Source organism: Notolepis coatsorum, assembly GCF_963971535.1.
Source record: "Notolepis coatsorum genome assembly, chromosome: 1".
Lineage (NCBI taxonomy): Eukaryota > Metazoa > Chordata > Actinopteri > Aulopiformes > Paralepididae > Notolepis > Notolepis coatsorum.
In genome coordinates, this window is record NC_140165.1 from 195,290,540 (window position 1) to 195,316,611 (window position 26,072).

At 44.2% G+C, this 26,072-nt stretch overlaps 1 protein-coding gene across 2 annotated transcripts in view; it reads left to right on the forward strand.

Moving 5' to 3' along the window:
- The window catches only part of fchsd2 (FCH and double SH3 domains 2), a 376,153-nt gene that overhangs the window by 322,310 nt on the left and 27,771 nt on the right, over positions 1 to 26,072 (forward strand). For both annotated transcript variants that reach the window (XM_084325412.1, XM_084325413.1), the window contains 2 exons: positions 5,595 to 5,772; positions 22,255 to 22,472. In XM_084325412.1, the coding sequence (XP_084181538.1) occupies positions 5,595 to 5,772; positions 22,255 to 22,472 (396 nt within the window). The remainder of the gene's footprint in view (positions 1 to 5,594; positions 5,773 to 22,254; positions 22,473 to 26,072) is intronic.

The window sequence follows — 26,072 nt, forward strand, 5'->3', positions numbered from 1 at the left end:
GCCAGGAAATATAGTGCAAATTATAGCCCCAGTCAGGCCACTTTTTAATTAAGCGGGGGGTCTGGGGGTCCCCCACCAGGAAGTTTTTTTGTTACAAAGACTTAATTTCCTGCATTCTGGTGCAGGCATTTTTTTTATTTGTACCCTTTAAATGCAAGTGTTTGTGATAGCATCACAAATTATTGTTAAAAAACAGGCTAGCATAATGTATGATTAGCAACAACACTGATTTTGATGGATTTTCAGTTTTTTTGTAATGTCAGATTGAAAAAAATACTCACTCTTACCATAAGGGACTAAATTGTCCTCTTCAAAAACGCCATAAAAATATGACAATATGTTGAAATAATTTACCACTTTTTCTTTCATAAATCTTTTATTCAACTTCAGCCCTGATCATAACACCACATATCCAATTCATTTTTTATTCTAACCCTTTAAATGCCAGTGTGTGTGATGGCATATATTTGCAATATATCAAATGCAAAGTAGATTTTTCTGGGGGGGGGGGGGGGGGTTATTACAGGCTAGCATAAGTCAATGATTAGCAACAACACAGATTTTGATGGATTTTTCGTTTTTTTGTAAGGGTCCCACCTCCACAAATCACATGCGGCTCCCTTTGTGTGTGTGTGTGTGTGTGTGTGTGTGTGTGTGTGTGTGTGTGTGTGTGTGTGTGTGTGTGTGTGTGTGTGTGTGTGTGTGTGTGTGTGTGTGTGTGTGTGTGTGTGTGTGTGTGTGTGTGTGTGTGTGTGTGTGTGTGTGTGTGTGTGTGTGTGTGTGTGTGTGTGTGTGTGTGTGTGTGTGTGTGTGTGTGTGTGTGTGTGTGTGTGTGTGTGTGTGTGTGTGTGTGTGTGTGTGTGTGTGTGTGTGTGTGTGTGTGTGTGTGTGTGTGTGTGTGTGTGTGTGTGTGTGTGTGTGTGTGTGTGTGTGTGTGTGTGTGTGTGTGTGTGTGTGTGTGTGTGTGTGTGTGTGTGTGTGTGTGTGTGTGTGTGTGTGTGTGTGTGTGTGTGTGTGTGTGTGTGTGTGTGTGTGTGTGTGTGTGTGTGTGTGTGTGTGTGTGTGTGTGTGTGTGTGTGTGTGTGTGTGTGTGTGTGTGTGTGTGTGTGTGTGTGTGTGTGTGTGTGTGTGTGTGTGTGTGTGTGTGTGTGTGTGTGTGTGTGTGTGTGTGTGTGTGTGTGTGTGTGTGTGTGTGTGTGTGTGTGTGTGTGTGTGTGTGTGTGTGTGTGTGTGTGTGTGTGTGTGTGTGTGTGTGTGTGTGTGTGTGTGTGTGTGTGTGTGTGTGTGTGTGTGTGTGTGTGTGTGTGTGTGTGTGTGTGTGTGTGTGTGTGTGTGTGTGTGTGTGTGTGTGTGTGTGTGTGTGTGTGTGTGTGTGTGTGTGTGTGTGTGTGTGTGTGTGTGTGTGTGTGTGTGTGTGTGTGTGTGTGTGTGTGTGTGTGTGTGTGTGTGTGTGTGTGTGTGTGTGTGTGTGTGTGTGTGTGTGTGTGTGTGTGTGTGTGTGTGTGTGTGTGTGTGTGTGTGTGTGTGTGTGTGTGTGTGTGTGTGTGTGTGTGTGTGTGTGTGTGTGTGTGTGTGTGTGTGTGTGTGTGTGTGTGTGTGTGTGTGTGTGTGTGTGTGTGTGTGTGTGTGTGTGTGTGTGTGTGTGTGTGTGTGTGTGTGTGTGTGTGTGTGTGTGTGTGTGTGTGTGTGTGTGTGTGTGTGTGTGTGTGTGTGTGTGTGTGTGTGTGTGTGTGTGTGTGTGTGTGTGTGTGTGTGTGTGTGTGTGTGTGTGTGTGTGTGTGTGTGTGTGTGTGTGTGTGTGTGTGTGTGTGTGTGTGTGTGTGTGTGTGTGTGTGTGTGTGTGTGTGTGTGTGTGTGTGTGTGTGTGTGTGTGTGTGTGTGTGTGTGTGTGTGTGTGTGTGTGTGTGTGTGTGTGTGTGTGTGTGTGTGTGTGTGTGTGTGTGTGTGTGTGTGTGTGTGTGTGTGTGTGTGTGTGTGTGTGTGTGTGTGTGTGTGTGTGTGTGTGTGTGTGTGTGTGTGTGTGTGTGTGTGTGTGTGTGTGTGTGTGTGTGTGTGTGTGTGTGTGTGTGTGTGTGTGTGTGTGTGTGTGTGTGTGTGTGTGTGTGTGTGTGTGTGTGTGTGTGTGTGTGTGTGTGTGTGTGTGTGTGTGTGTGTGTGTGTGTGTGTGTGTGTGTGTGAGCGAGAGAGATACAGACGCAGCGCTCAAAAATCAAACCAATTCTGCTGCTTGTCTGCTGCTTGTCTGCTGCTTGTTGCTGCTTGTGTGCCACTTAAGTCTAGTACTCAGGTGTTAATTTTCCGGGGCTGGTGGCTGGGTGAACAAAGGGAGCACTTAACTTAAGTGCTTCCCCAGGGAGGGGGTCGGGGGCTACTGCCCTCAGACCCCCAAAATAATTTGTATATGGGCAGTCTGACTTGGGGTACTGACCATATATTAGTGTTGCAATGCATGATAAGTAAACAGTGAAAAAAGCTAAGAAATCCGATGGGGCTGGGACATTTGGGACGAATACAAATTTAAGATGAAAATCTGCCCAGCCTGTGGGAGGAAGTGGAGGTGTGAAATGTGGCCTGGTCAAGAACAATAGGAGTCACACAATCAGTTTGGAGTGCAGTGGTGGAGGAGTGGTAGAGGAGCAGTAGAGGTTTGAGTTTTGAGCGCTGTATCTGTAGAGAGAGATAGTTCTCCAACCTGTGTGAGTTGCAGTGATCTCTGCAACTAGAAACACTGGCCTGGCCGCGTGTAGCTTTTCTCCAACGCGTCCGTGTTTCCGGGTTCCCTTTTTGCGCTCTGATTGGCCAGGTCATGTGACATGTGCTCCAATCGTGGGACGGCAAGTTCTGCGCCTATTTCCGGGTCGAACAGCCTGCAAACTACCTAACGCCTAGTTTATCACTGGTTAAGCTTAGGCGACTCTTTCGAAGTTGGTTATGGTTAGAGTTTGGAATCGCCATGCTCTAAGACAAACTCTAACCTTAACCAACTTCGAAAGAGCGCCTAAGCTTAACCAGTGTAAAAACTTGTGGTCCCACGATTGGGCGTACATGTCACATGACCTGGCCAATCAGCGACGCGGAAACACGAACGCGTTGGAGGAAGGCTTCAAGCGGCCTGGCCTGCTTCTAAGTTCAGTGGCCTGACTGCATACATTTTATTTTTTGGTAATCTATATATTTTTAAGTCCTTTACAGACATGTTAAAAACAGCAAACAGCAAACATCAGCAAAGCCGAAATAATTTAATAGAAAATAAAACAGGATTTATAGGCAGATTGATAAAACTGTTTAGGCAATCAGAGCTGACCTAAACCCATAACCTTAGGAAAAACATGTAATATACAGATGTGTTTTTGGGAAATTGATTTCAAGGTGAGATATGGACGGACGTCTCAAGGTGGTTTGAAAGATCTTTGAGAAGATCGGAGGAGGGGGGATGTTGAGAGGGGTGGAGGAGATGATTGTGGATGGGCGGAGGCCGAGAGGGAGACTGAAGCAGACGTGGAGGGCATGTGTGGAGAATGATATGAGGGATCTGGAGATACATGAATACATGGCACAAAACCGTGCCCAGTGGCGTGGAGTCATTGCCCGTCCAACCTCACTGTAGTGGGAAAATAGGGACATAAAACGAAGATGATGATGTAGTTTCACCTAGTGTCAAGTAGTAAAGTAAAGTAAAGATATTGAGCATACATTTATAAAATGTGAAACCCTAGTTTCACCTAGTGTCATATGAGACGTATTCGTCGTATGGCTGGATGTACCGAACCGTGACGTCATGGGACGCGCACGCGCACACACAGAGAGCATTCACATAAGCCCATTTCTTTTTCACTTCAGCCGCTGTGCGCTCCTCTCCTGACATGTTACCTCACCTGTTAACTCGTCCCATGTCGCTTTTTCTGGGTGGCCTTGTACCCATATTGACACTACTAAATAAGATGTCACGCTTAGATGTCATGTTCTACAGTATGACTTACTACTGTATCACTGTACATATTAATACTACAACTCTGTACATGCATCTGATGAGCACTTTTAGTCAGTAGTATTTATATATTTTATACCAGGTTTAATTACCTGGTCATTGTATGTTACTATTGCACTTTACTGTTACATTTGTACTCTGGTTAGATGCCAAACTTATTTTCATTGTATTGTACTTGTGCTGTATAATGACAATACATTTGAATCTAATCTAATCGAATTCAGTCGCAAATTGCTTTCGCGCTACCTGTTGAATATCTTCACAGGGGTCAGCACAACCAGAGTGCAATGCTTAGTCTCTGGCGGGGCGTTTCTGTATGCAAATTCAGGTGTCTACACTGTAGCGCCTTGAGATTAGTTCCACAAATATAAAGCGGCCTTACAAATTGAACACATTGGACGCCAGACACGACATAAGTCTGGTTAACTCGCCGAACGTTGGGGCACCAACCCTGAGAAAAGTCGGGTTTTCATCGTTATTTCTTTTATTCGATATTTCCCTTCATAATTCATCCATCCAGCCTGATGTTATCATTGGGAATGTGTCTGAGATCGCAAACTTCCAATACCACCCCTAACGCCTTGCGGCCGCTATTGCACATCCTTGGAATCCCTCTGGCTTGGGCTGTCAGTCTAAGAAGTCCGGTCCAGGTTTTCCTTCTCGGGCATGGTGAGCGGTTATAACACATGGATTGGGGAGACTCGAGCACTGCCGGTTCATGTGTTTTTGTGGATTATCTTGGCAACACGACCGACATCAATACTTGGAATGGTGATCAGATAATTAGAATATTATTTTTGCAGTACATCATAGACAAGGTATGTTATCAATCTTGCGTTGATCCGATAATTCCTTCCCCGCGATCGGAGCGTGTGTCTGTAATGTACTGTGTAACGTATTCCGTTGGTGATGATCGAAGCATAGAAACCCCCCCCCCCCCACCCTTTCATGCATGCATGATGAAACATAATACCGATAATCTAGCGTTGATTTCAGATTGATTGTTGATCCAAGCGAGGAATGGCACGCTTTATAGTGAAATGCAGTAAAACGCTGTTTGGCGGTGTTTCCTGGGATTACACAGAATTACTCTAAAACTATACTCATATTCACCACGGTATAAAACGGAAATGTATGGATGAAGAAATTATCTGTTTTTTGCATCTTGACCGGAAGAAACTCAATGACAATCGACTATATTATTAGATCCATAGCTATAATATTTAATATAGTTTTAGCACTGCAAACACCGGCATGTAGCCCCATTAATTACAGCTCTGGCACACACGGCCATACGCCCACAGCGACTTCTGCCGCTGAACCTGTTAATATACTATTATTATTATTATTATTATTACGAGCACCCTTTCAAGCGTGTGTGTGTGTGTGTGTGTGTGTGTGTGTGTGCGTGTGTGTGTGTGTGTGTGTGTGTGTGTGTGTGTGTGTGTGTGTGTGTGTGTGTGTGTGTGTGTGTGTGTGTGTGTGTGTGTGTGTGTGTGTGTGTGTGTGTGTGTGTGTGTGTGTGTGTGTGTGTGTGTGTGTGTGTGTGTGTGTGTGTGTGTGTGTGTGTGTGTGTGTGTGTGTGTGTGTGTGTGTGTGTCTCCAGGCTCGTAATAAGACAGGTCAAGTGGGTTATGTACCAGAGAAGTACTTGCAGTTCCCATCCTCCAGCAGTCTACTGAGCATGCTCCAGTCTCTGGCTGCTCTGGACGCTCGATCACACACGTCCTCCAACTCTACTGAACCAGATCTGCACCATGCCTGCCTCAACGGAGACACCGCCAGTAAGACACACACACACACAGACACACACTCTCACTCACATGCACACACAAACACACACACTGAGTTCAATAACACCTCCCATATTTCTCTATGACAAACAGTTCATGATATATCAAATGGGTGTGTCCTATACATATCGGTGTGGCTTAGGCATGGGGGGCGTGCTTAACCTAGACCAGCGGTCACCAACCTTTTCCAACTCAAGATCACCTATGATCTTCAACAGAGAAAGGCTAGATCTACCCACTCAAATTAACTGAGACATTTATTTTTTACTTTTAAATTGATATAATTTAATTGTACCCATAATTAAGCCAATAGATACAGCGTTCAATCTCTCAAAGTGATAAAAGGGAAAGAATTAAATACATAATGATAGTGTATACTTCTTCCTACTCCTTTTCGAACATGTAAATTGAGTTATGTTTTGCTTTTGTTTATTATTATAATTTCTTTTTCATTTCATTTCTTGAGATCTATGATTTGTTTTGATTTTATATTGTTTGTATTTATTTACAATGATTTCAAATCAAATCAAATAGTAGGATTTCATTTTTAATCCTATTCTTATTAGGGATGCACTGATATGAACATTTGCGGCCGATACCGATACCGATATTTGTGCCCTAAAATATATATTTCTAAAAGAAGATTTTATATATATATTTGTATGTGTCTATTCATTCTGTTTAAACCAATGGAGTTTTTCTTCACAGTTTCAGATAAAGATTAGGCTACACTAATATTATAGTATATGACTCTGGAGGTGTGCAGGAAGAAGGGTAATTAATATCACCTGTGCCTGGGAACCATTCAGTGTTTGTTTTGTTACAGAGAGAGGGTGAGGCCGGGTGCCTATATTTCTGTTGACCGCATTACGTTACCCAGTTACCATCGAAATCCATATAATATCTGCAAGAGCATGTAACCGAAGACTGAAATAAACACCCTTGAATTGCAGCTACGGACTCAGGATCATTCATTGGACTCGCGTGTTGGACAGATCTCCCTGCCCAAGCCCTCTCAGCGGCTTTTTACTTGTCACTTTAAAATAGTCGCGTTACATTTATAATAAATGATAAATGATGTAGCCGCTTGGCGCTCTGCGCTCCATCAAGACGTCACCATCACTTTCGTACCAACCATGCCCTTATTGGATTATTTATGTTGAAATAAGTTGATTACATTTTTTTTTTAAAGAGTAATTTAATCAGATTAATCACTTTATTCAAATTGAGGATTTAGTTTGAGGATATAAAACAAAATTATAATAAATTAACTGCCACTGCCATCGGTACATTTTATTGCAGTCAACAAGGCACATATCGGCCGATACCGATACGCAACCGATATATCGGTGCACCCCTAATTCTTATTAAAGGTTTACATTTGTATGTTGATACAAATTTAAAAAAATAAGTATAAAATACATAAAAACCTTTTTGAAAATGATAAAGGTCACATTTTCACTTAGGCTGGGACAACTTATGTAGCCTAAAACAAAACTCATGAAAAGTTCAAACTTTCTTTTTAAATGAAACACCAGTGTAAGACAGGAACAATCGGGGCTGTCCCTGACTAAGGATTTGGATAGTCGACTATGATTGGCCAAAATTTGCCATTAGTCCACTATTAGTCGACAAAAAAAAAGAAAAAAAAGAATAAAATATATATATATCATTCCATTTGGGCTGTGGGGGGTGCTTAATGTCTGAAGGAGTCAACTGAAGGCTTCTTGTCCTCTGCAAAAGCATGCAATTGGTCCACTGATGGATACATCTTGATATTTGGCTATAGTCTAGTGCAGGGGTAGGCAACCCTAGGCACGCGTGCCTGCATAGGCACGCGGGGGCATTTGCATAGGCACAGGGGGCAGCATAATTTTTTATTTATTTTTTTGCTTTGAAATATTATAGTGAAATATTTTGCACTGTTGTCGCATTTATCTTGTTGAAATCCTCCCACAGGTTCTTTTTCTACCACATATTTAATTGAGACCCTTTATTTGTTTATTATTTCAATGTAGCTGGAAATACATTGCTACATCATTCAGTAACATTTGCAGAGCCTTATAACAAAAACATTATTACGGTCACCATTGTGACCAGTGGGATTAATCAACAAATTGTATTATTTATTTTTCTATTTCATTGAACATTGCACATGTTAAAAGCATTTTTTTTTACTCAAAATGTGAGTATTACCAAGTCAACTTGTGTTCTTAAAACAATGACAATAAACATAGTTTTATTAGGTTGAAATAATGTGGTTGTGTACTTATTTTTCTGTTAACTTATTATGGATTTAAAACTGAAAACCGTAATGCACAGTAACTGAACTCAATATTTTTAAGTTCCTGTAACTTATTATTATATATTTTTTTACAGTGTAGTCTTGCGATCAATCAAAACGTATTTACACGATATACCTCACATTCACCCTCCATTCACATCCTGGTGTTCTCCATTAGGCCTGTAGGTGGAGCTATGACAGCACACGTACAGTACACACACCAATGGTGTGTGATGTGTCCAAAAATGAATGGGCAAATGTGAGTGAAATGGTCGCACTGTATGCAGCTGTTTGTCTGCATTGCATCCTCCCCCCCCAACTCAGATTTAGGGTTGATACAACCATCATAATAATATTGTTAATAATAACAATAACAATAATGATGTAATAATGTAAAAATCATTAAAAAGACCCGATTATGAGAAAAAAAAATTACGATGCATGGAATATTGTTGAGGCACACTAGTTACAACTATATTTCAAACAGGCACTCCATGTCAAAAAGGTTGCTGACCCCTGGTCTAGTGTGTTCATTAGATGGGTGAAATCCTCTTTCAGTGCCTCTGTGTCTGTTTTCTTAGGCAGTTAGCCTCTGGTATGCGTGCCATTAGCGTTAGCCACGCTTTTATGCCTCTTTTCTTTTGGAAAGAATGATTAAAAAAATGTATATATTTTTTTAAATAATTTTTTTAATAATTTTTTTTTGGTATTCGACTAAGAGGTTGGCAGTCGACTACGGCTCCTTTCGACCGATTAGTCGACTAATCGACTAATAGGGGTCAGTCAACAATGTATGCAAGTATAAAAAACATGTACATATTTAACATGAAACGGGTCCTCTCTTGTCTATTCCATGAGTCAAAACAGTGGATTACAAAACTGGGTCTGTCTTTCTAAAAATCCATGTAACAAAAACAATGTATTTTATTTTTTTGGACCAAATCAACAACAAGAATATCACAGTACAATAATAATAATAATAATAATAATAATAATAATAATAATAATAATAATAATAATAATAATAATAATAATAATACATAAAAAGATAACATAAGACATCAATTTAACCCATCATGACAAGACACTAATTGAGACAGCATGCACAATGACCATCCCGCGCCCCCTCCATCCCCATACCCAGCCGCCATGGTTCCAAACCCTCGAGGGCCCGAGTCCGGTCTCCCAGCGAGTCAAAGCATCAGCCTCTTTAACACCACAACCCGCTGAGGTCCCGAACCGGAAAAAGTAACTAGTTACAGTTACTAGTTACTTCTTCCAAAAAGTAACTAAATTACTTACTCAGTTACAAATTATAAAAGTAACTAGTTACTTCAGAAAGTAACTATTGCGTTACTTTCAAGTAAATTTTTTACATAAACAACATACACAAATCTAAACTATTTTAATGTTGCTGTGGGACAAAGTGAGACTAGCCTCCAATCAAATGCCATGTATGTAGATATTATAATTACTATGTTTATATAGTGGATCATACAAATACAAACACAATAGATGTTTTGGAACTTTTGATATGTATTGCCCCTCAACAGGCCACAACTGGGCAACATTAAATTATGCTTGTTAAGCACTATACCAAAAATAAATACCAAATATATACTGATTGATTGAACATTTTAATTAACAGATTGCAGAATGGGTACAGTACAGTACAGCTCAATACACACAATTGTTAAGGGGATGCAGACCAGAGAAAGACTTTCGTCTTGTTTACATCAGGGTCCCCCATTTTCAATTCATGACATTTATGACATACACAACATACAGATATAAGAGTCTAATCTAATCATCTAAACTAATCTAATCATGACATTTAAGACATGCATGACATATATATAGCAGTGAGCACCTGAAGACTGTGCTATTAAACCAGGAAGTGCAGCACTATGTTGATAAGGCTGTAGCCTCCACTAGTGTATAGTGCCCTGCGCTGCAACACAACTAACAGAAGAGTGAACAAAAAATGCTCATGGACCCGCGGTCTGTTGTTGACTGCTCGCTTGTGTTGTTCATTGGATTAGTTTTGGATTATTTGGGCTCGCCAAACCAACTATCAAAACGTGCACGGACCGCGGTCTCACGTTGACTGAACTGTCGCTGTGTGTCAGACTCACGAGATAAAGCTGGGAACGAGGTTAGTGTCAGACCCTGGATGCTTTCAAACACCCGCCCACCTCTACCTCTGATTGGCTTACCATTACATTTGTGAGGATTCGCCTGTCCCTGGACCTTTTTCCTGTGTTTTCCCTGTCTACTCTCCTCAACAGCCCCCACCCTTGCGATGATTTACTCTCCTCTACTCTTCACCAGCCCCCACCCTTGGACATCCTTGATCCTCTACCTTCACGCACCTGTTGGGAGTTTGCAATCACCTCAGGAGAGTACATAGGTTGCAGACTCCCCTCCAGTCCTGGTCGGGTCGTTCTGTGTTCTGGACTCTGTGTTCGTTCTGTATCTGTATCTGTGTTCATGGAGTGCTGCACGTTACCATTCTGTACGTCACCATCACCTGCCGCGTCTCCGGCGTGAGACGACGGCCCAGCCATCACCACCTGTCGCCGTTTGCCTGGAGTGGGACACCGTCTTCGCTCTCTAATTCTCTACGGGAGGTTTTCCAGTGTTCCCACTCCAGACGTCAAGCCGGCTCGTCATCGCTCCCGATTCCACGGGAGGAAGGCGTCTCTTCGTGATCCTCGTTCCTGGGGGTGAGGCTCGTCGTCGCTCCCTAGTATTCCACGGGAGGACAGCGTGTGCCCATCCCGTTCCCCTTGGACCCAGGCTTGTCGTCGCTCCCTAGTATTCCACGGGAGGACGGTGTGTTCCCTGGGACCCCCTTTGTTCTGCGCTGCCCGTCTGCAGCATCCGAAGAGGAGGAGGAGGATCTCCGTGCCAGGCCCCGCTGTCGGGCCCCTGTTCCCGTGCCAGGCCCCCGCCGTTGGGCCCCTGTCCCCGTGCCAGCCCTCCGCCGTCGGGCCCCTGTTCCCATGCCAGGCCTCCGCCGTCGGGCCCCTGTTCCCGTGCCAGGCCTCCGCCGTCGGAACCCTGTCCTCATCCCTGTAAGCAGCTCTGGCCCTCGCCCTGTCCAAGGCCTTAACCCTGTTCTCTGTCCCTGTCTCCAGCCCGCTTCTCCGGGCCTCTGTCCCTGTCCCCCTCTCCAGTGCCCCTGGTCCTGGCCCTGACACTTAGCCCTGGTCCTTAGCCCTGGCCCTTAGCCTTAGTCCCTTAGCCTGTTCGCCTCTTAAAGGCACAGTGCCGCTTTTCCATATTTCCTTGACTCTAGTGTTTTTGTGTTTTCCCTTAAAGGGACTGTGCCGCTTTTTGTTATGTAAGAAATAAATGCCCTGTTTTGGCTTACTCTCATACCTGTCTTGTGTTGTGCGATTGGGGTCGGTTACAAACCATAACAACATTTTACTCAACCTCAGCCAATCGCGCACACAAAAAAAGTATTGCTTCTCGGCGCAGAGATCTGTCTGATGAAAAAAACAGATTCAATCATAGTAACGCGCTGCATTTTTTGGCAGTAACGGTAACGGCGTTATTAAGATTGGAAGAGTATACTCGTTACTGAAAAAACGAACGCCGTTAGTAACGCCGTTACTTATAGCCGTTATTCCCATCACTGAAGATAGGTGAGAATCCATACCTTCGGGCATAATTTATCTGGTTGTATCCAGCGTGAAGCAATACATTTTTTGGCAGCTGTAAGGCCGGCCAAAATGAGTCTCTTTACATGTACAGAGGTCGGCAATTGAGAAACATCATGTAACAATAATACAGAAGGCAAGGTCGGTATGGTCAAAGAGAAAATCTCTGATAGCTGAGAGGTAACATTTTCCCAGAAGATCTAGGGAATATCCTTTCTCCAAATCGTATCTAGGGGTAGGTCCTTATATGCGGACATACGTAGGTGGCGATAAAAGTCAGAGACGAAGCCTCTCGATGTCTCCTTGTCATTAAATAATTTGTGAAACCGGTGACGCTCTAGTGGAGCATCCCATGGAACGCCATGAGCCCTCAGAGCTGCTCTTATTTGTAAATAAAAGAAAAAGGATGTTCCGGGTAGATCATATCCACTGGATATATCTTGGAAAGATCGGAGACCAGAGTTATCAAAGATGTCCCCCAGCGTATGGATGCCTTTCTTTTCCAATCTAGGGTACCTAATAGGTTGTTGTCCAATAAGGAGTAAATTGTTATTAAATAGAGGGGAATGCGTGTGCCATTTATGGCGGTTAGTGCACGCTTTCTGGGTGTCACGCCAAATCTGGATCACATGTGTGATAAGAGGGCCAAATCGTAATTTGCATTGCTTAATTGAAATGTTGGTATACACAATATCCTGAAGTCTATAAGGGGTCACTATCTTCTCCTCCAATGGTCGCCAGGACACAGCTGCTTGAGCGTCAAACCAAGTGATCAGAGGTCTCAAAGAGAAAGCTTGAAAATAATATTTGAAGTCTGGAAATGCTAAACTCCCATCGAGTTTACTCCTCTGTGCAGTGGATCTCTTTTAGCGTGGGCGTTTGTTGTTCCAGATGAATTTATATGCAGAAGAGTGCCGTTTTTGCCAGTAACCAACAGGAGGAGGTAACGGTAGCATGGAGCTGATAAAGTTAATTCTGGGTAAAACATTCATCTTAATTATTGACGCACAGGCCTGTAATGAGTTTTTCAATTTAGACCACCTGTTGAAGTCATTCGTAATCCTGTCACCCAAGCTGGAGTAGTTATACTTTACTGTCTGGCTAATAGTGGGGAATATTTCAATCCCAAGACACTTAAAGTGCTCTACCATGAGTATGTTTGCTGGGAGGATGGTACCCTTCGCAGTCTCATTGAGTGGAAGGAAGGCTGATTTTGGCCAGTTGATCTTAAATCCAGATAGACTGCCAAAATCATCTATTACTTCGAGAAGATGAGGTAGAGAGACGGCAGGGTTCTGCATGAATAAGAGTACATCATCTGCGTATAAACTGATATGGTGATGTGTGCCCTTAATTGAAACAGGGGATATAATCTGGGATTGTCTTATGTACTGAGCTAGAGGTTCGAGGGATAAAGCAAAGAGTCCGGGACTAAGAGGACAACCCTGTCTAGAAGAGCGTGAGACAGAGAAGAGTGGCGAGCAGAGTTTCCCTGTTAAGATCATGGCAGAGGGCCCTGTGTAGAGAACTTTGATCATGTGAATGAAACCCTCACCTAACCCCATCCTTCTAAGGACTGCCCACAAATAAGACCACTCCAATCTGTCAAAGGCCTTCATCGCGTCTAAGGACATGACAGCTGTAGGGGTTGCGACATCCTTGCTGGCATCAATCACGTGCAGTAACCGTCTGATATTGTCAGTGACCAGTCGGCCTCTTATAAAGCCAGTCTGATCAGGGTGAACTAGAGATGCTTTTGAAGTCGGATGGCTAGCACCTTAGCATATAGCTTGAGATCGGCTCCGAGGAAATCCCTGACATCCCTGGAAAATTTGCCCTCTTTGACTGAGTGTAAAATCATTGAAAGTAATAAGGGACACAGTACAATATAGAGTTCCGGTGGAATGCCGTCCCAACCAGGAGCCTTGCCCCATTGCATGTCAGCAATCACCTCCCTAAGCTCATCTAGTGTGATAGGTGCAGCTAACTGTTTAGCGTCATCCTCTGAGACCTGTGGTAAGTTAATTTGATTAAGAAAGTCCTCCAGCTTAGTATGATCAAAGACCACTTCTGACTTGTATAGGTTGGAATAAAATGAGCGAAATGTATCGTTGATTTTGTTAGGGCTGGTGGTTACCTCCCCCTGTTGGTTCTTAATGGCAGGGATATCCGCAAATTGTTCACTGGCCCGTATCTTCATAGCTAGTAGGTGACTAGGTCTAGAGCCATGAAAGTAGTAGTGTTGTCTTGTTCTGTGCATTTGAAATTCAGACCGTTGTCTTAAAATGGAGTTAATCTCCTTTTTCACCACCTTAATCTGGAGCTCCAGTCGGCTAGAGTAGTTGTGCTGCATAGAGGACATCAACGTGTTATGAAGCCCTTCCAATTCTACCAACTTGGAGAGACGTCCCTTGCGGAGATTTGAAGCAAAGAGAGTGGTGTTACTTCTAATAAAACCCTTAACCGAATTCCATAAAATGCCGGGGTCCTGTACCGATCCAGCATTAAACTGCAGGAATTCAATGAGCTTCTTTTTAAATTGCAGGTTGAATTCCCCGTTCTTCAGCAGCGTTGAGTTAAAGCGCCATCTGGGGGCACGGGACGTTATTTTACTGAGTGAACCCTTAAGAAGGATATATTTGTGGTCTGACAGTGCAATGGGCCTCAAGTCAACGTCAAAGCTATCGAATAGCCTAGAGGAAGAAAAAACATAATAAATTCATGTCTCGCGGAGAAAAAAGGGTAGTCTCGCGCGGTTGGATTGAGCGACCGCCACATATCAATTACCCCGTGTCCTTAGACCAAGCACGTAGGGCCGCGGTAGCTTGCTTCTGATTGGGGGTTTCAGTGTTACTGGACTTATCAATCAATGGATCCCAAATGGCATTGAAATCAGCACCCACTATAAATGAGTACTCAGGTAGTTTCAACATCGCTGTAGTGAGTATAGCATAAAAGTTAGCGTCATACACATTAGGGGCATACGCGGCGATCAGAGCAATTTTCCTGTTAGAGTATTCCATTTTAGCAATAGTAATTCGACCATCTGCATCAGACCACACGTCTAATAGTTTAATATTCAACTTTCGCTTAGCTACTATGGCTACTCCACGGGACTTAGTGCTAAAAGAAGAGGAGCGCTTATGTTATGATAGAATTGATTTGCCAGTCTTGCATTGTCAGCCATTAAAGATGCGTTTCACTCAGTAAAGCAATGTCCACCTCCTGCCTTTTCATCCATGTTAGTACACTTGTGTGTTTATGTGGAAAATTAAGACCCCCTGTATTCCAGATCAAGATATTTAAATTAGCCATAGTCCAACCAGGTTGCAGTATGACTGAATGTGATTCGTTTGAAGTAGAGCACTATAACATATACACATCCCCATGCTAAGGTCCTGTTGGGTTCCAATCCTGAGCTTGAGAACAAACATAAAACAGAGCCAGCCCCCCCCCCCCCCCATTCAAATAACTTGTCCGATGTCGATCAAACATCAGTTGGCAACTATGACCGGGTCATAGCAACCACAACCACATTACGTAACTTAACCATACCAGAAATTGTATATTGTAACGATTTATAAAAAGGGAACCCATTTCACTCAACAGAGAGAAGAAATCTATATAGAGTTCAGTGCAAAGTACAGTGTGCAGACGATACAAATACTTGAAACACAGTTCATCCGAGTTAAACTTGAAATAAGGAAAGTACTCATACCCCATGTTGAAATAATACTGCGGCGATAAACCTTGAGCAATACCGCGCTGCCATCGTTGAGATGATGCAGCAGCGGTGGCCATGAGCACTGCCGCACTGCTGGGACAAGAAAGAATGTTAAAACACGTAGTATCAGCAGTGTTAGCTAGGAGAGTCTTGACCTGCTACCCGCAGATAGCTCGCCACAAGGGGGTCACCCCCCTTGGTTGAACGGTTCATTAACACACGCAGTCCGTTTGAGTGAAACTTGTGATATTCATTTTACCCGGGCGGAGCTGGACAAAGATAATATACATAACAATCTAAGTGCAGTTCGGCGGCTACGTGGCGTAGTGGGCAAGGCGCTCGCCACGAAATGCTGGAGACGCTGGGCTTGTCAGTTCGAGCCCAGTGCTCCACATTTGTTTTCAGTTTAGCTGGTCGTCCGTACTAATACACATTGGCCGTATTAGGGGGTGGGAAACTGATGGGTGGGGATTGGGCGTTGTGGACAGCGACTCCTACAGGTCGGTTGGTGCGCCTGCGCAGTAGAATCAGGAAGTGTCGGGGGCAGCGTGAGCCTCCCATGCGTTACTCCTCGCCACTGAGAGATCGAGCTGCGCAGGTGAAAAGATGCGACTGCTGTTACCTCAAGTACCTGAGGGGACTTGTGCTATGTATGACTTAGTCCACATTGCAGCCGGCTTGTGGGAGGCAAGAAACAGCGTCCGTGACAGGGGAGGGTTGAATTGGATGATACGAAATTGGAATGGGAGAAAATATAGAAAATGGGAGAAAAAAAAACAATCTAAGTGCAGTTCAATGCATAGTTCGAGTGGCAGACGATAGAAAAAACCTGATACTTTAAGAATAAAGGTCATCTGAATTACATTTGAAATAGTCAATATTCATACCCATATCTGAGACAATACCGTATAGATAAATCCGGAGTGTTACCGTTCCGAGGACTGAGAATCTGCAATCGGCAGTGCTTACAATAGTGTTAGCTTGGATAGCTGCGATGTTAGCAGCCCTCGTGTGGAGCCAGCCCCATGCTCCGGGGGCGTTAGCTTGGATAGCTGGCATGCTAGCAGGCCTCGTGTGGAGCTAGCCCTATGCTCCGGGGGCGTTAGCTTGGATAGCTGGCATGCTAGCAGGCCTTGTGTGAAGCCAGCCCCAAGCACCAAGCTCCGGACCCTCAATCTCTGTCGCTCGAGGCTTGCTCCACCAGGGGCGGTCTGTTCCTCTCAGCCGGGACATTCGTCTTGCCTTTCCGAATGAAGTCCTCCGCCTCGGCCGGTGACTTGAATAGACGGTTGCACGACACAGCTCCACGGCCCGTCTTCACCTTCAGCGTTGCCGGGAACAACAGGTATACCTCCACTGCCTTTTCACGGGTGAGATCCATGGCTCTGGCGAAAGCTCTGCGCCGTCTCGCTGTGTAGTCACTAAAATCAGCAGCGAATCTCAAAGTACGGCCGTGTCTCGTCTGGAACCTCAGGCAGCAGAAAATGAACATGCGTGAATTTGTATGCTCGCCTTTCGCCGGGGCCGCGGCTCTGAAGATCCTGTGCGCTCTTTCTATCTCAGGGCAGGCTAGCTTCGGGAACCACTTTGGTATAATTTTCTCGAGGAACTTAATCGGCGCGTCCTCCTCAATCTCATCGGGCAACCCGTATACTCTAACATTGCATCTCGTGCTACGTCCTCCAGATCTGCCATCTTCATCTCGCAAGCCCGCAGCTTGTCCGCCAAGAACACTATCTCCGTGGAGTTGACAGTGGCTAAGCCCTCCTCCACCACGGCTAACCATGTATCTATGGTAGCTACCGTCTCCTGGAGTACATCAACCCTGTCGGTTAGCCTAGCCACGATAGCCTCTATTTCCTCACGGAATATAGACCTAATGAACTCCTTATCCATGGCGTTCAGCGTTCCCATCCTGGTCTGTGTCTGCTTAGACATGGTTCTAACGTAAAATAAAAGCGGATGGTGTAAAAATATTAATTGAATCAACCTTAAAGGGGAACTCCAACATTTTGGGAAATTAGCTTATTTAACATCTTCCCTGGAGTTAGACAAGAAGATACATACCTTTTTTGTCTCTGTGCGTGCATTTTAGCTTTGGGAATAGACGCTCCATTAGCATAGCTTAGCTTCATCACTGGAAGTGAGGCAGGACAGTAGCCTTACAGTGCCTTACAGTGTATTGCAAGGTCTGACATTGACCAAATTTGATATGCATGACCTTGGTGGGCTCTAGGTCAACTCCTGAAAAGGGGGTCAATGTCAGACCTTGCAATCAAAAGTTAGGGGGCGCACTGAAATTATGGCAAGGGTTATTAGCCCCCTAACTTTTGATTGCAAAGTCTGACATTGACCCCCTTTTCAGGAGTTGACCTAGAGCCCACCAAGGTCATGCATATCAAGTTTGGTCAATGTCAGACCTTGCAATACACTGTAAGGCACTGTAAGGCTACTGTCCTGCCTCACTTCCAGTGATGAAGCTAAGCTATGCTAATGGAGCGTCTATTCCCAAAGCTAAAATGCACGCACAGAGACAAAAAAGGTATGTATCTGCTTGTCTAACTCCAGGGAAGATGTTAAATAAGCTAATTTCCCAAAATGTTGGAGTTTCCCTTTAACACTTTGAGCGCCAGCCGTGTTTTCCTTTTTACCGGCTGGAATGCCACCATCCACTCCCAATGTTAATGTTAATATCGCCTAATCTATGTTTTAAATTATGGCTATGTGTCTAATCTGCCCATCGCTTATCAAAGAATCATTTTCCAGTCAACATTGTCAAGGCAGATTGTTTTTTTATCGCTTCATTTCCGTTTGATAGCATTTTGAAAATCACCTGTTTTCGGGGAAAAAACAACCCATGCCTATGATAATCGCCTTTTACTGGAATATTCCAGAACGTTGTCATTTGTCTGCCTATTTATGAATCGTTTTCAAATAAACGCTAGATGATCGATAGTATATGTGTGCACACGCACGCTCGTGCCGTGCGCTGATAATTGCTGCTCTTATTTCCTCATGGCTTTTACAGTCAAAACAGCCATATCACATATCACATAAACGCTTATATATCCGTGAAAACGAGTCTGATTATCCTAACACTGATAACATAGATTCCTTACCTGAGGTCAGATGGTATCCAAATGGTTTATTCCAATTTCCGATCGCCATTCGAAAAAATCGATAATTGTATTGATCCATCGTGTGTACAGTATAACCCATATTCGCCGTGGCTCAGAGGCTCCAGAATGAACTCTGGTAGACCCCGGCTGCATCAGTGAGTAAAATGTGGAGTCAGAAATCCGTTCTCCCATTCACTTTCATTGAGTCCATTCCAAAAGGGTGATTTATCATCTGGGAGATGATAGGGGGCGCTTTTTTCACATCTGAGCGCCGGCGGTCCCTGGATCTCCAACGGTAGGCTCGCGTGATGCAATATGATTTCAGATCGCTAATAATTTTTTATTTTTTTTTAAAACGAGAATACTCGTGACGTGGCATTCAACGGTCGAGGGGTAAACCCGAGAAAAGCCGTGAGTGGCATACAAAGTGTTAATGTGGCGCGGTTGTTGAGCTCCCAAAAGTCAACCAGCCATGCGCTGCTGATCGAAACCGGAAGTCTACAAAAACAATGTCTGTACTTATATAATACTTATATATAATATTTACCATTTACAATTATTGTTGACAACTCACTCACACACACACACACTACTGCACCGCTCTCCAAAGTAGCGACGTCCCATCAGCTGTCAGCGACATAAACAGTCTAGCAGCGACGTCAAATCACAGCGGCGTAACAGTCCAACTACAGATGCAGCACTGAACAATCTAACCTCTGCTGCTCCTCTGCTGCTGCTCCACCACTCCACGGGCCAAACTGATTTTGTGACTCCTATTGTTCTGGACAGGGCCAGATTTCACACCTCCACTGCCTCCCACTGGGGAGACTTTTTCATCTTAAACTTTTATTCGTCCCAAATGCCCCAGCTCCATCCGATTCCTTAGCTTTTTTCACTGTTTACTTATCATGCATTGCAACACTAATATATGGGCAGTACCCCAAGTCAGACTTCCCATATAAAAATGATCTTGGGGGTCTGAGGGCAGTAGCCCCCAACTCCCTCCCTGGGGGAGCACTTCAGTTAAGTACCCTCCCTTTGTTCACTTTGTGAGCCAGCCACCAGCCCCCAAAATATAACACCTGAGTGCTAGTTCTTTTTTTTGTATCCACTTTTTCTCCTTCTTTTTCTGTTTTTCTCCCATCCCAATTTAGTCGTGTCAATTCCCCCCTCCCCGGTCTTGATCGTTGCTCGCATGTGCCCCCCACTGGTCGTCGTCAGGAGGGTTGAAGAATCTATCGCATGTCCCCTCCGATACATGCAGAGTCAGCCAGCCACTTATTTTCACCTGCCAGCGCAGACTCTCATTGGCGAGGTGTAACGTGTGGGAGACTCACACTACCCTCGACATCTCCTGTCCTTGCTGTGCAGGCACCCTGACCGACCTGTAGGAGTCGCTGTTTACAACGACCAGATTACCACCCATCGACTCCCCTCCCGCTGACTCTGCCAATTGAGTCAGTATGACGGCCGGCCCAAGCCGGAGGCAACGCTGACAGCCGGATTCGATACCGGTGTCTCACGCGTTGGTGACGAGTGCTTAGACCGCTGCGCCACCCAGCTGCCCTACCTGAGTGCTAGTTCTATAGTGGCAGAGGAGCAGCAGACCAGCAGCAGAAGAGGTTCGATTTTTCAGAGCTGCATCTCTAGCTTGCCCATATTGAAAACGAAAGGGGTGAAGGAAATCTTAAGCATCGGGCAAAAACGCTCTTTGTCTACAACGGTGGTCAAACATTTTCGTCATCAGCGGTGTCAGTTCGGGACCGTATTAGGGCTGCACGATTTTGGGAAAATAACTAATTGCGATTTTATTGCCAATATTGACAGATATTGCGATTGCGATTAAATTTGCGATTGCCATAAAATTTGCGATTATTATAAAAAAAATTAAAGCAGCCCAACGGATGTTTATTGTAAAATGCGTCTTGCATCTGGCCTATGCGGTGGGTCTACTCGGGACATTGAGCCTTGAAATGTTTAGTTTTACCTGGGAATCGATACCGGTACCCAACGGTACCCTTTTTCTGTATTTTACTCTCTCTCTCTCTTAAGTCTAAACTTCACAACACACAATCTAAAACCCCTCCCTACCTCCCTCTCCCAAACCGTTCCTACAACAATTTTTTTTTTATGTTGCATGTATACATTTATTATGTATTATAATTTGTTTATGTTTAATTATCTGGAAATCCTCAGTAAATACTATCAAACTCCTCTGACGTCATCTGGTCTAAAGACCAGATATGGTGCACGCGCACACACACAGAAAGGGAGAACGGGCTCACCCCCCCCCCCCCCCCCCCCCCCCCATTTCTTACTATTGGAGCTCAGCTGTTTTCTCTGTCTGTGAGCAGGGTTAGCTAGCGTTAGCGGCTAACGTTAGTTTACCCCGACGTGGACATCAGGAATGACGAGGATGCAAGGCTTGTTAGACGCATTGGAGTTTTCACTGCACATAGAAACAGCGCGGGGGGAAAAAGCTGGGACTTATTTCGGGTCACAAAATGCAACCAAATAGTTGCACTCTGGAGCCCTGCTGTAACATCTTCACACACGGACGTTTCATGAGCTGTTGTTGTTTGGCGTATACATAGCTACCTTGGGCTACTTTTGATTGGTGAGCAATGAGAGCACAGCACTTCTGATTGGTAAGCATGACTGGCACGCAAGAAAAAACCTTGAATCAGACTTGCTGTATAACGTATCCCAAATCGCAGGCTTTGCGATTTGCTAATCGCATAATTTCAAATGTGCGTGACGGCCCATCGGTTAGTTAGATCTACTTTAAATGTCCCAAAGATCGACCAGTCGAACGACAGGTTGGTGACCCCTGACCTAGACCAATGAATGTAGATTCCTATACTGAGTTCAGTGACACCTCCCATAAGTGTGTGTGTGTGTGTGTGTGTGTGTGTGTGTGTGTGTGTGTGTGTGTGTGTGTTTGTTTCTCCCAGTGAAAGTGTTTGAGGCTCATTCATGTTCCTGTTCCTTTAAGATAAGGTTATTTGTTTAAATTTTTTACGTGCATGAGACCTCACAGCCAGACTTAATTAATTAATTAAAATGTCAACTGCCACTTTTAAGCCTCAATGCATTTCAATGGGGTGGTGCATAGCTCACAGAAAAAATAGCTTAGATATTTTAATCTTAGTGCAAGGGGGAGTTGATGAAGGATTGTGTGTGAGTATGTGTATTTCAGTTGAAATTTGTGGCCTCTGTGGTGATCTAAAAACATGTCAAAACCAATGACATGATCTCTCTTCAGGCTGGTGGAGATACAAATCAACAGCAATGTCTCTTTCCAGAAATCATGAAATGTATCTCTCTCCCTCTCTCAATAATAGTTATTGTCTCTCCCTCCCATTCCTAATATGAGGGCCAAGCAGATGAAATGTCCAGTTTTTTTTATAAAAAGAAAATATATATAATTTATCTCCCTCTTCCCCCCCTCTCTCTCATCTCCCTCCCTCCTCCTCCTTCCCCCCCTCCTCCTTCCCTCCCTCCTTCTTCCTCTCTCTCTCTCTCGCACCCCCTCCCTCTCTCTCCCCCCCCCTCCCTCTTCCTCTCTCTCTTTCTCCCCCCTCTTCCTCCCTCCCTCTCTCTCCCCTCATCATCTATCTCTCTTTCTCTCCCCTCTCCCTCCCTCCCTCCCTCGATCTCTCCCTCTCTCTCCACTAGGTGTGTATGTGCGTGCGCTATACGACTATGAGGGCCAGGCGGAGGAGGAGCTGTCCTTTGCGGAGGGCTCTGTGATCCGTCTGCTGAGCAGAGACACGCAGACAGATGACGGCTTCTGGGAGGGGGAGCTGAGTGGCCGGGTGGGAGTGTTCCCCTCTGTCCTGGTGGAGGAGCTGGTGGAGAACGGAGGAGGAGGTGGAGGAGGGAGCACACCGCAGGTAGCGTAAAACACAAGGAAGGATCCAGACCTGCTCACAGCCACAGGTCGCTTTTATCCATAGCTCCTTAAAGGAGGAATGAAACGGGTCATTCAGCAGAGTTCACGGTGCACTCAGGGCTCAGAGTGAACCTGAAAAAGCCATGAGAGAAACGCATTGTTGGCAATATATTTTTGTACTTGCATTGATGAAATAAATTGAAGAAGCAATTCAGCTTCTTGTGGTAGTGAACTCTTTGTTGAATTTATAATACAACACAAGATACTTGTGCCCTCATGATAAAGTGTGTGTGTGTGTGGGGGGGGGGGGGGGGTAGGATATTTTATGCTTTTTGGGTTTTTTTGGTGATCAAATATTGAATATTGAACTATATTAATCAGTGCAGGAGCTCACTTATCCTTGAAAGACACTTTTATCACTGACTTAAAAGGCCCATACATCTCCATAAATGTTCAGGGGGGAGGGAATACGTGCTTACCCTACAGACCCCAAGAAGTGCTGTGTATTCTGTATTGTTTAATATAATGCATTTTTTATTCCAATCCCGATTTGTATTTGAGATTCCCAAATCCCATCGGACTTGACTTCTTCATGTCCCTCAGTGAGTGTAATACCAGCATTCAACTGTATGTGCCACAGCGCCACACAGATGTTGGAAGCCGGTATTGCACTGAGATACTGTACTGCTTCAAATAGTTTCGACTTCATGAGTTGACTGTATTGTTTATTATTGGTTATTAGCATAATTGTACAAACCGATCATATTTGTACATATACAGTATCTCGTTTTTGGTGTAAAGTGGATCTGCAAGCAACATTTTTTTTTATTGTAAAAAAGGGCACTTTTTTATGAGCCACAAAAGGGTGGGTGCTCGAGCACCATTTGGGCTCTATGTGTGCATGTGCCTGCACAACACCTCGTGAAGGCTCAACAGTTACAGTAGTTCCAGCGTCCCAGAGCAAGCTTCCACTTTTTCCATGATATCCACACGCGGAACCTCCCTATGTTATCCTATGTCAAAAATATAATTCCTGATATCACACATGAAACAGCAACAACAGAGAAGAAAAGGAATACTCTTACCCTTTATTTACTTTGGCCCCCAGCTGACATTATTTCTCCTCAACCAAATCCACTGACTTCCTTTCAATGCTTCTTCCGACATCTCATTACCGCTTTTTGCAAACTCCGCCCACAAATCCCCAACTCTCCCAATAATGATAAAGTTGCTCGTGCTATAAATCCTCTGCATCCTACTTCCACCAGACAAACCCTAGATTTCCATCCTCGCTGTTCAGTTCCTGCTGCCAAGTCAAGATGGGTCCCCAACTACCCACTGTTTTAGGTTCTGTGGTGATGGCAGCACATCACAAGTAGCTCCTATTAGGAATTGTATACAATTTTCCTCCATACTACACATACTCCTTCCAACTAATCCTCCTCTTCTCTACACTTTCACAGTTCATCCACTGTCCCTCTTTTTGCCATTCCTGCTCCACAACCAGCGTCCTCCTTTCTGTGGGGGGCGACAGTGGGTCGGGGGTAGAGCAGTCGTTCTGGCAATCCGGAGGTTCCCGGTTCGATTCCTGCTCCTCCCGGGCAGCGTGTCGATGTGTCCTTGAGCAAGACACTTAACCCCTAATTGCTCCCGATGAGCAGGTTGGCACCTTGCATGGTTGCCTCCGCCGCCGGTGTGTGAGTGAATGTGTGAGTGAATATGTGTGTGAATGTGTGAGTGAATGTGTGAGTGAATGGGTCAAATGTGAGTAACAAATTGTAAAGCGCTTTGGATAAAAGCGATATATAAAAAAGCAGCCATTTACTATTTGTGGGACCAGCTTTACTCCATTCTGGTTTCCCTGAGCTGAGCCCTAGGCCCCTCGGCCTTGTTGCACTACAACGTCTGTATGCCTAAGAGCTGCCTGTGCTTCCTGTTCTGCCTGTCTTGGGTTCCATTTCCTCCCTCTAGTTGGATTTGGGACCTTTGGTATCTTTGCTCCCTGATAGCAATAACTATGTTCTCACCTTCACACACTTAAGGTGGTTACTTACTTACTAGGCTTAATCTTCATCTTAGCCCATTTGAGATGATCATTTAACTTCTCAAGTAATCAATGTTGCGTTGCTCATAACAACACTGGTTGCACGCACGCTAATGACGGCACGTGCACGCGCGCTCCAGCACATGTGGATAAATGTTCCCTCGCATAACCACAGACTAAAGACAATGCCTAATTGCCTCTACGAATGGAATGTAACACCTGACGACCAGCGCTATTGATATGCAAAGTAGCCAGGTGGGTACTGCGAGTTGGCGCATCAGTCGAGTGCAGCGCATTCCTGTGTGCACGCGCTTCTGCTCACAACTTTGGTTGCACGGCGTGCAACCCCGTCCCATGAGCAACGCATCACTGCAAGTAACCTTTTTGTACAAGGCACTGTCCTGGTAACTAATGTCATGTCATCCAAGCCCTAATTGGTGGGAAGCGCAGCCTGCCCCGCCCTCTCTCCCCACCTACCACCCATTTTGAGAATGATTACTTTCATCGCCATTGTAAATGCTAGTGGGGAAATAGTACACCCTGCCATTATTCCTATCTCTCTGCCATGCTGTAGTAGGCTACTAAAACACATTATAATATCTTGGAAGTATGCTTTCACCAAGTTTACAATCACCCCTGGCACTCTAAAGAAATCAAACACACTCCAAATAAGGATATACCGAACCAAACACATTTGCCAGGTCTAGAAATATCATATGTAATTCTCTCATCTGAATACTCCTGCACCACCTGCATCAAATAAGAGCATCTACCTGCTGAACAATATAGAACATGTTTTCCCCTAAAGAATCTAATCTAAAGACTAGTCTAAACTGGTCTAAACTAGTCTAATCTAGGTTAAACTAGTTTAAACAAGCCTAAACTGGTGTAAACTGTACCTCATCCCATTTCTGCTTTGCACTATATAGTACTGTACATTAGTACACTGCATAGTATTGTATATTATATGGTAACTCAGAACATTGTACATATGTCTATACCGAACACTGTGACCTCATTTTCTTCTTCTAAATTACATGCTATACTATGTTATTTGATACTATCTTGTCTAGCACAGTCTCTGGAGCGTAACAGTAAGAAGCATTTTGTATGAAAGTATTCTGTACTTCTGTATGACAACTATTAAAGAAACTTGAAAAAACTACACTAGTCTAAAGATGAGTCTAAACTAGTCTAAACTACTCTTATTTTCCAGAACCTCTTTCTTCACTTGTATTGAACACATACATTACATGTTACCCACTGAGCTACACAGGGAACATAACCCATAACCCTGGCAGTGTTTGTGCCATGCTCTACCCACTGAGCTGCACAGTAAATGGAAGTAGTAGTAGTAGTATTGGAAGAATAGTTTAGTTACTGTAGCTAGTGTAGTTTCTGTAGTTTCTGTAGTTAGTTTAGTTGAATGAATGAAACCTTTGTTGCCCTTCAAGGGAATTTTCTTTGCACAAAGATAGCAACAAAAAAGCCTAATAGGCACAAAACAATACAGCACAGACAAACAAGACATGAGTATAATAAATACGAACATCATAA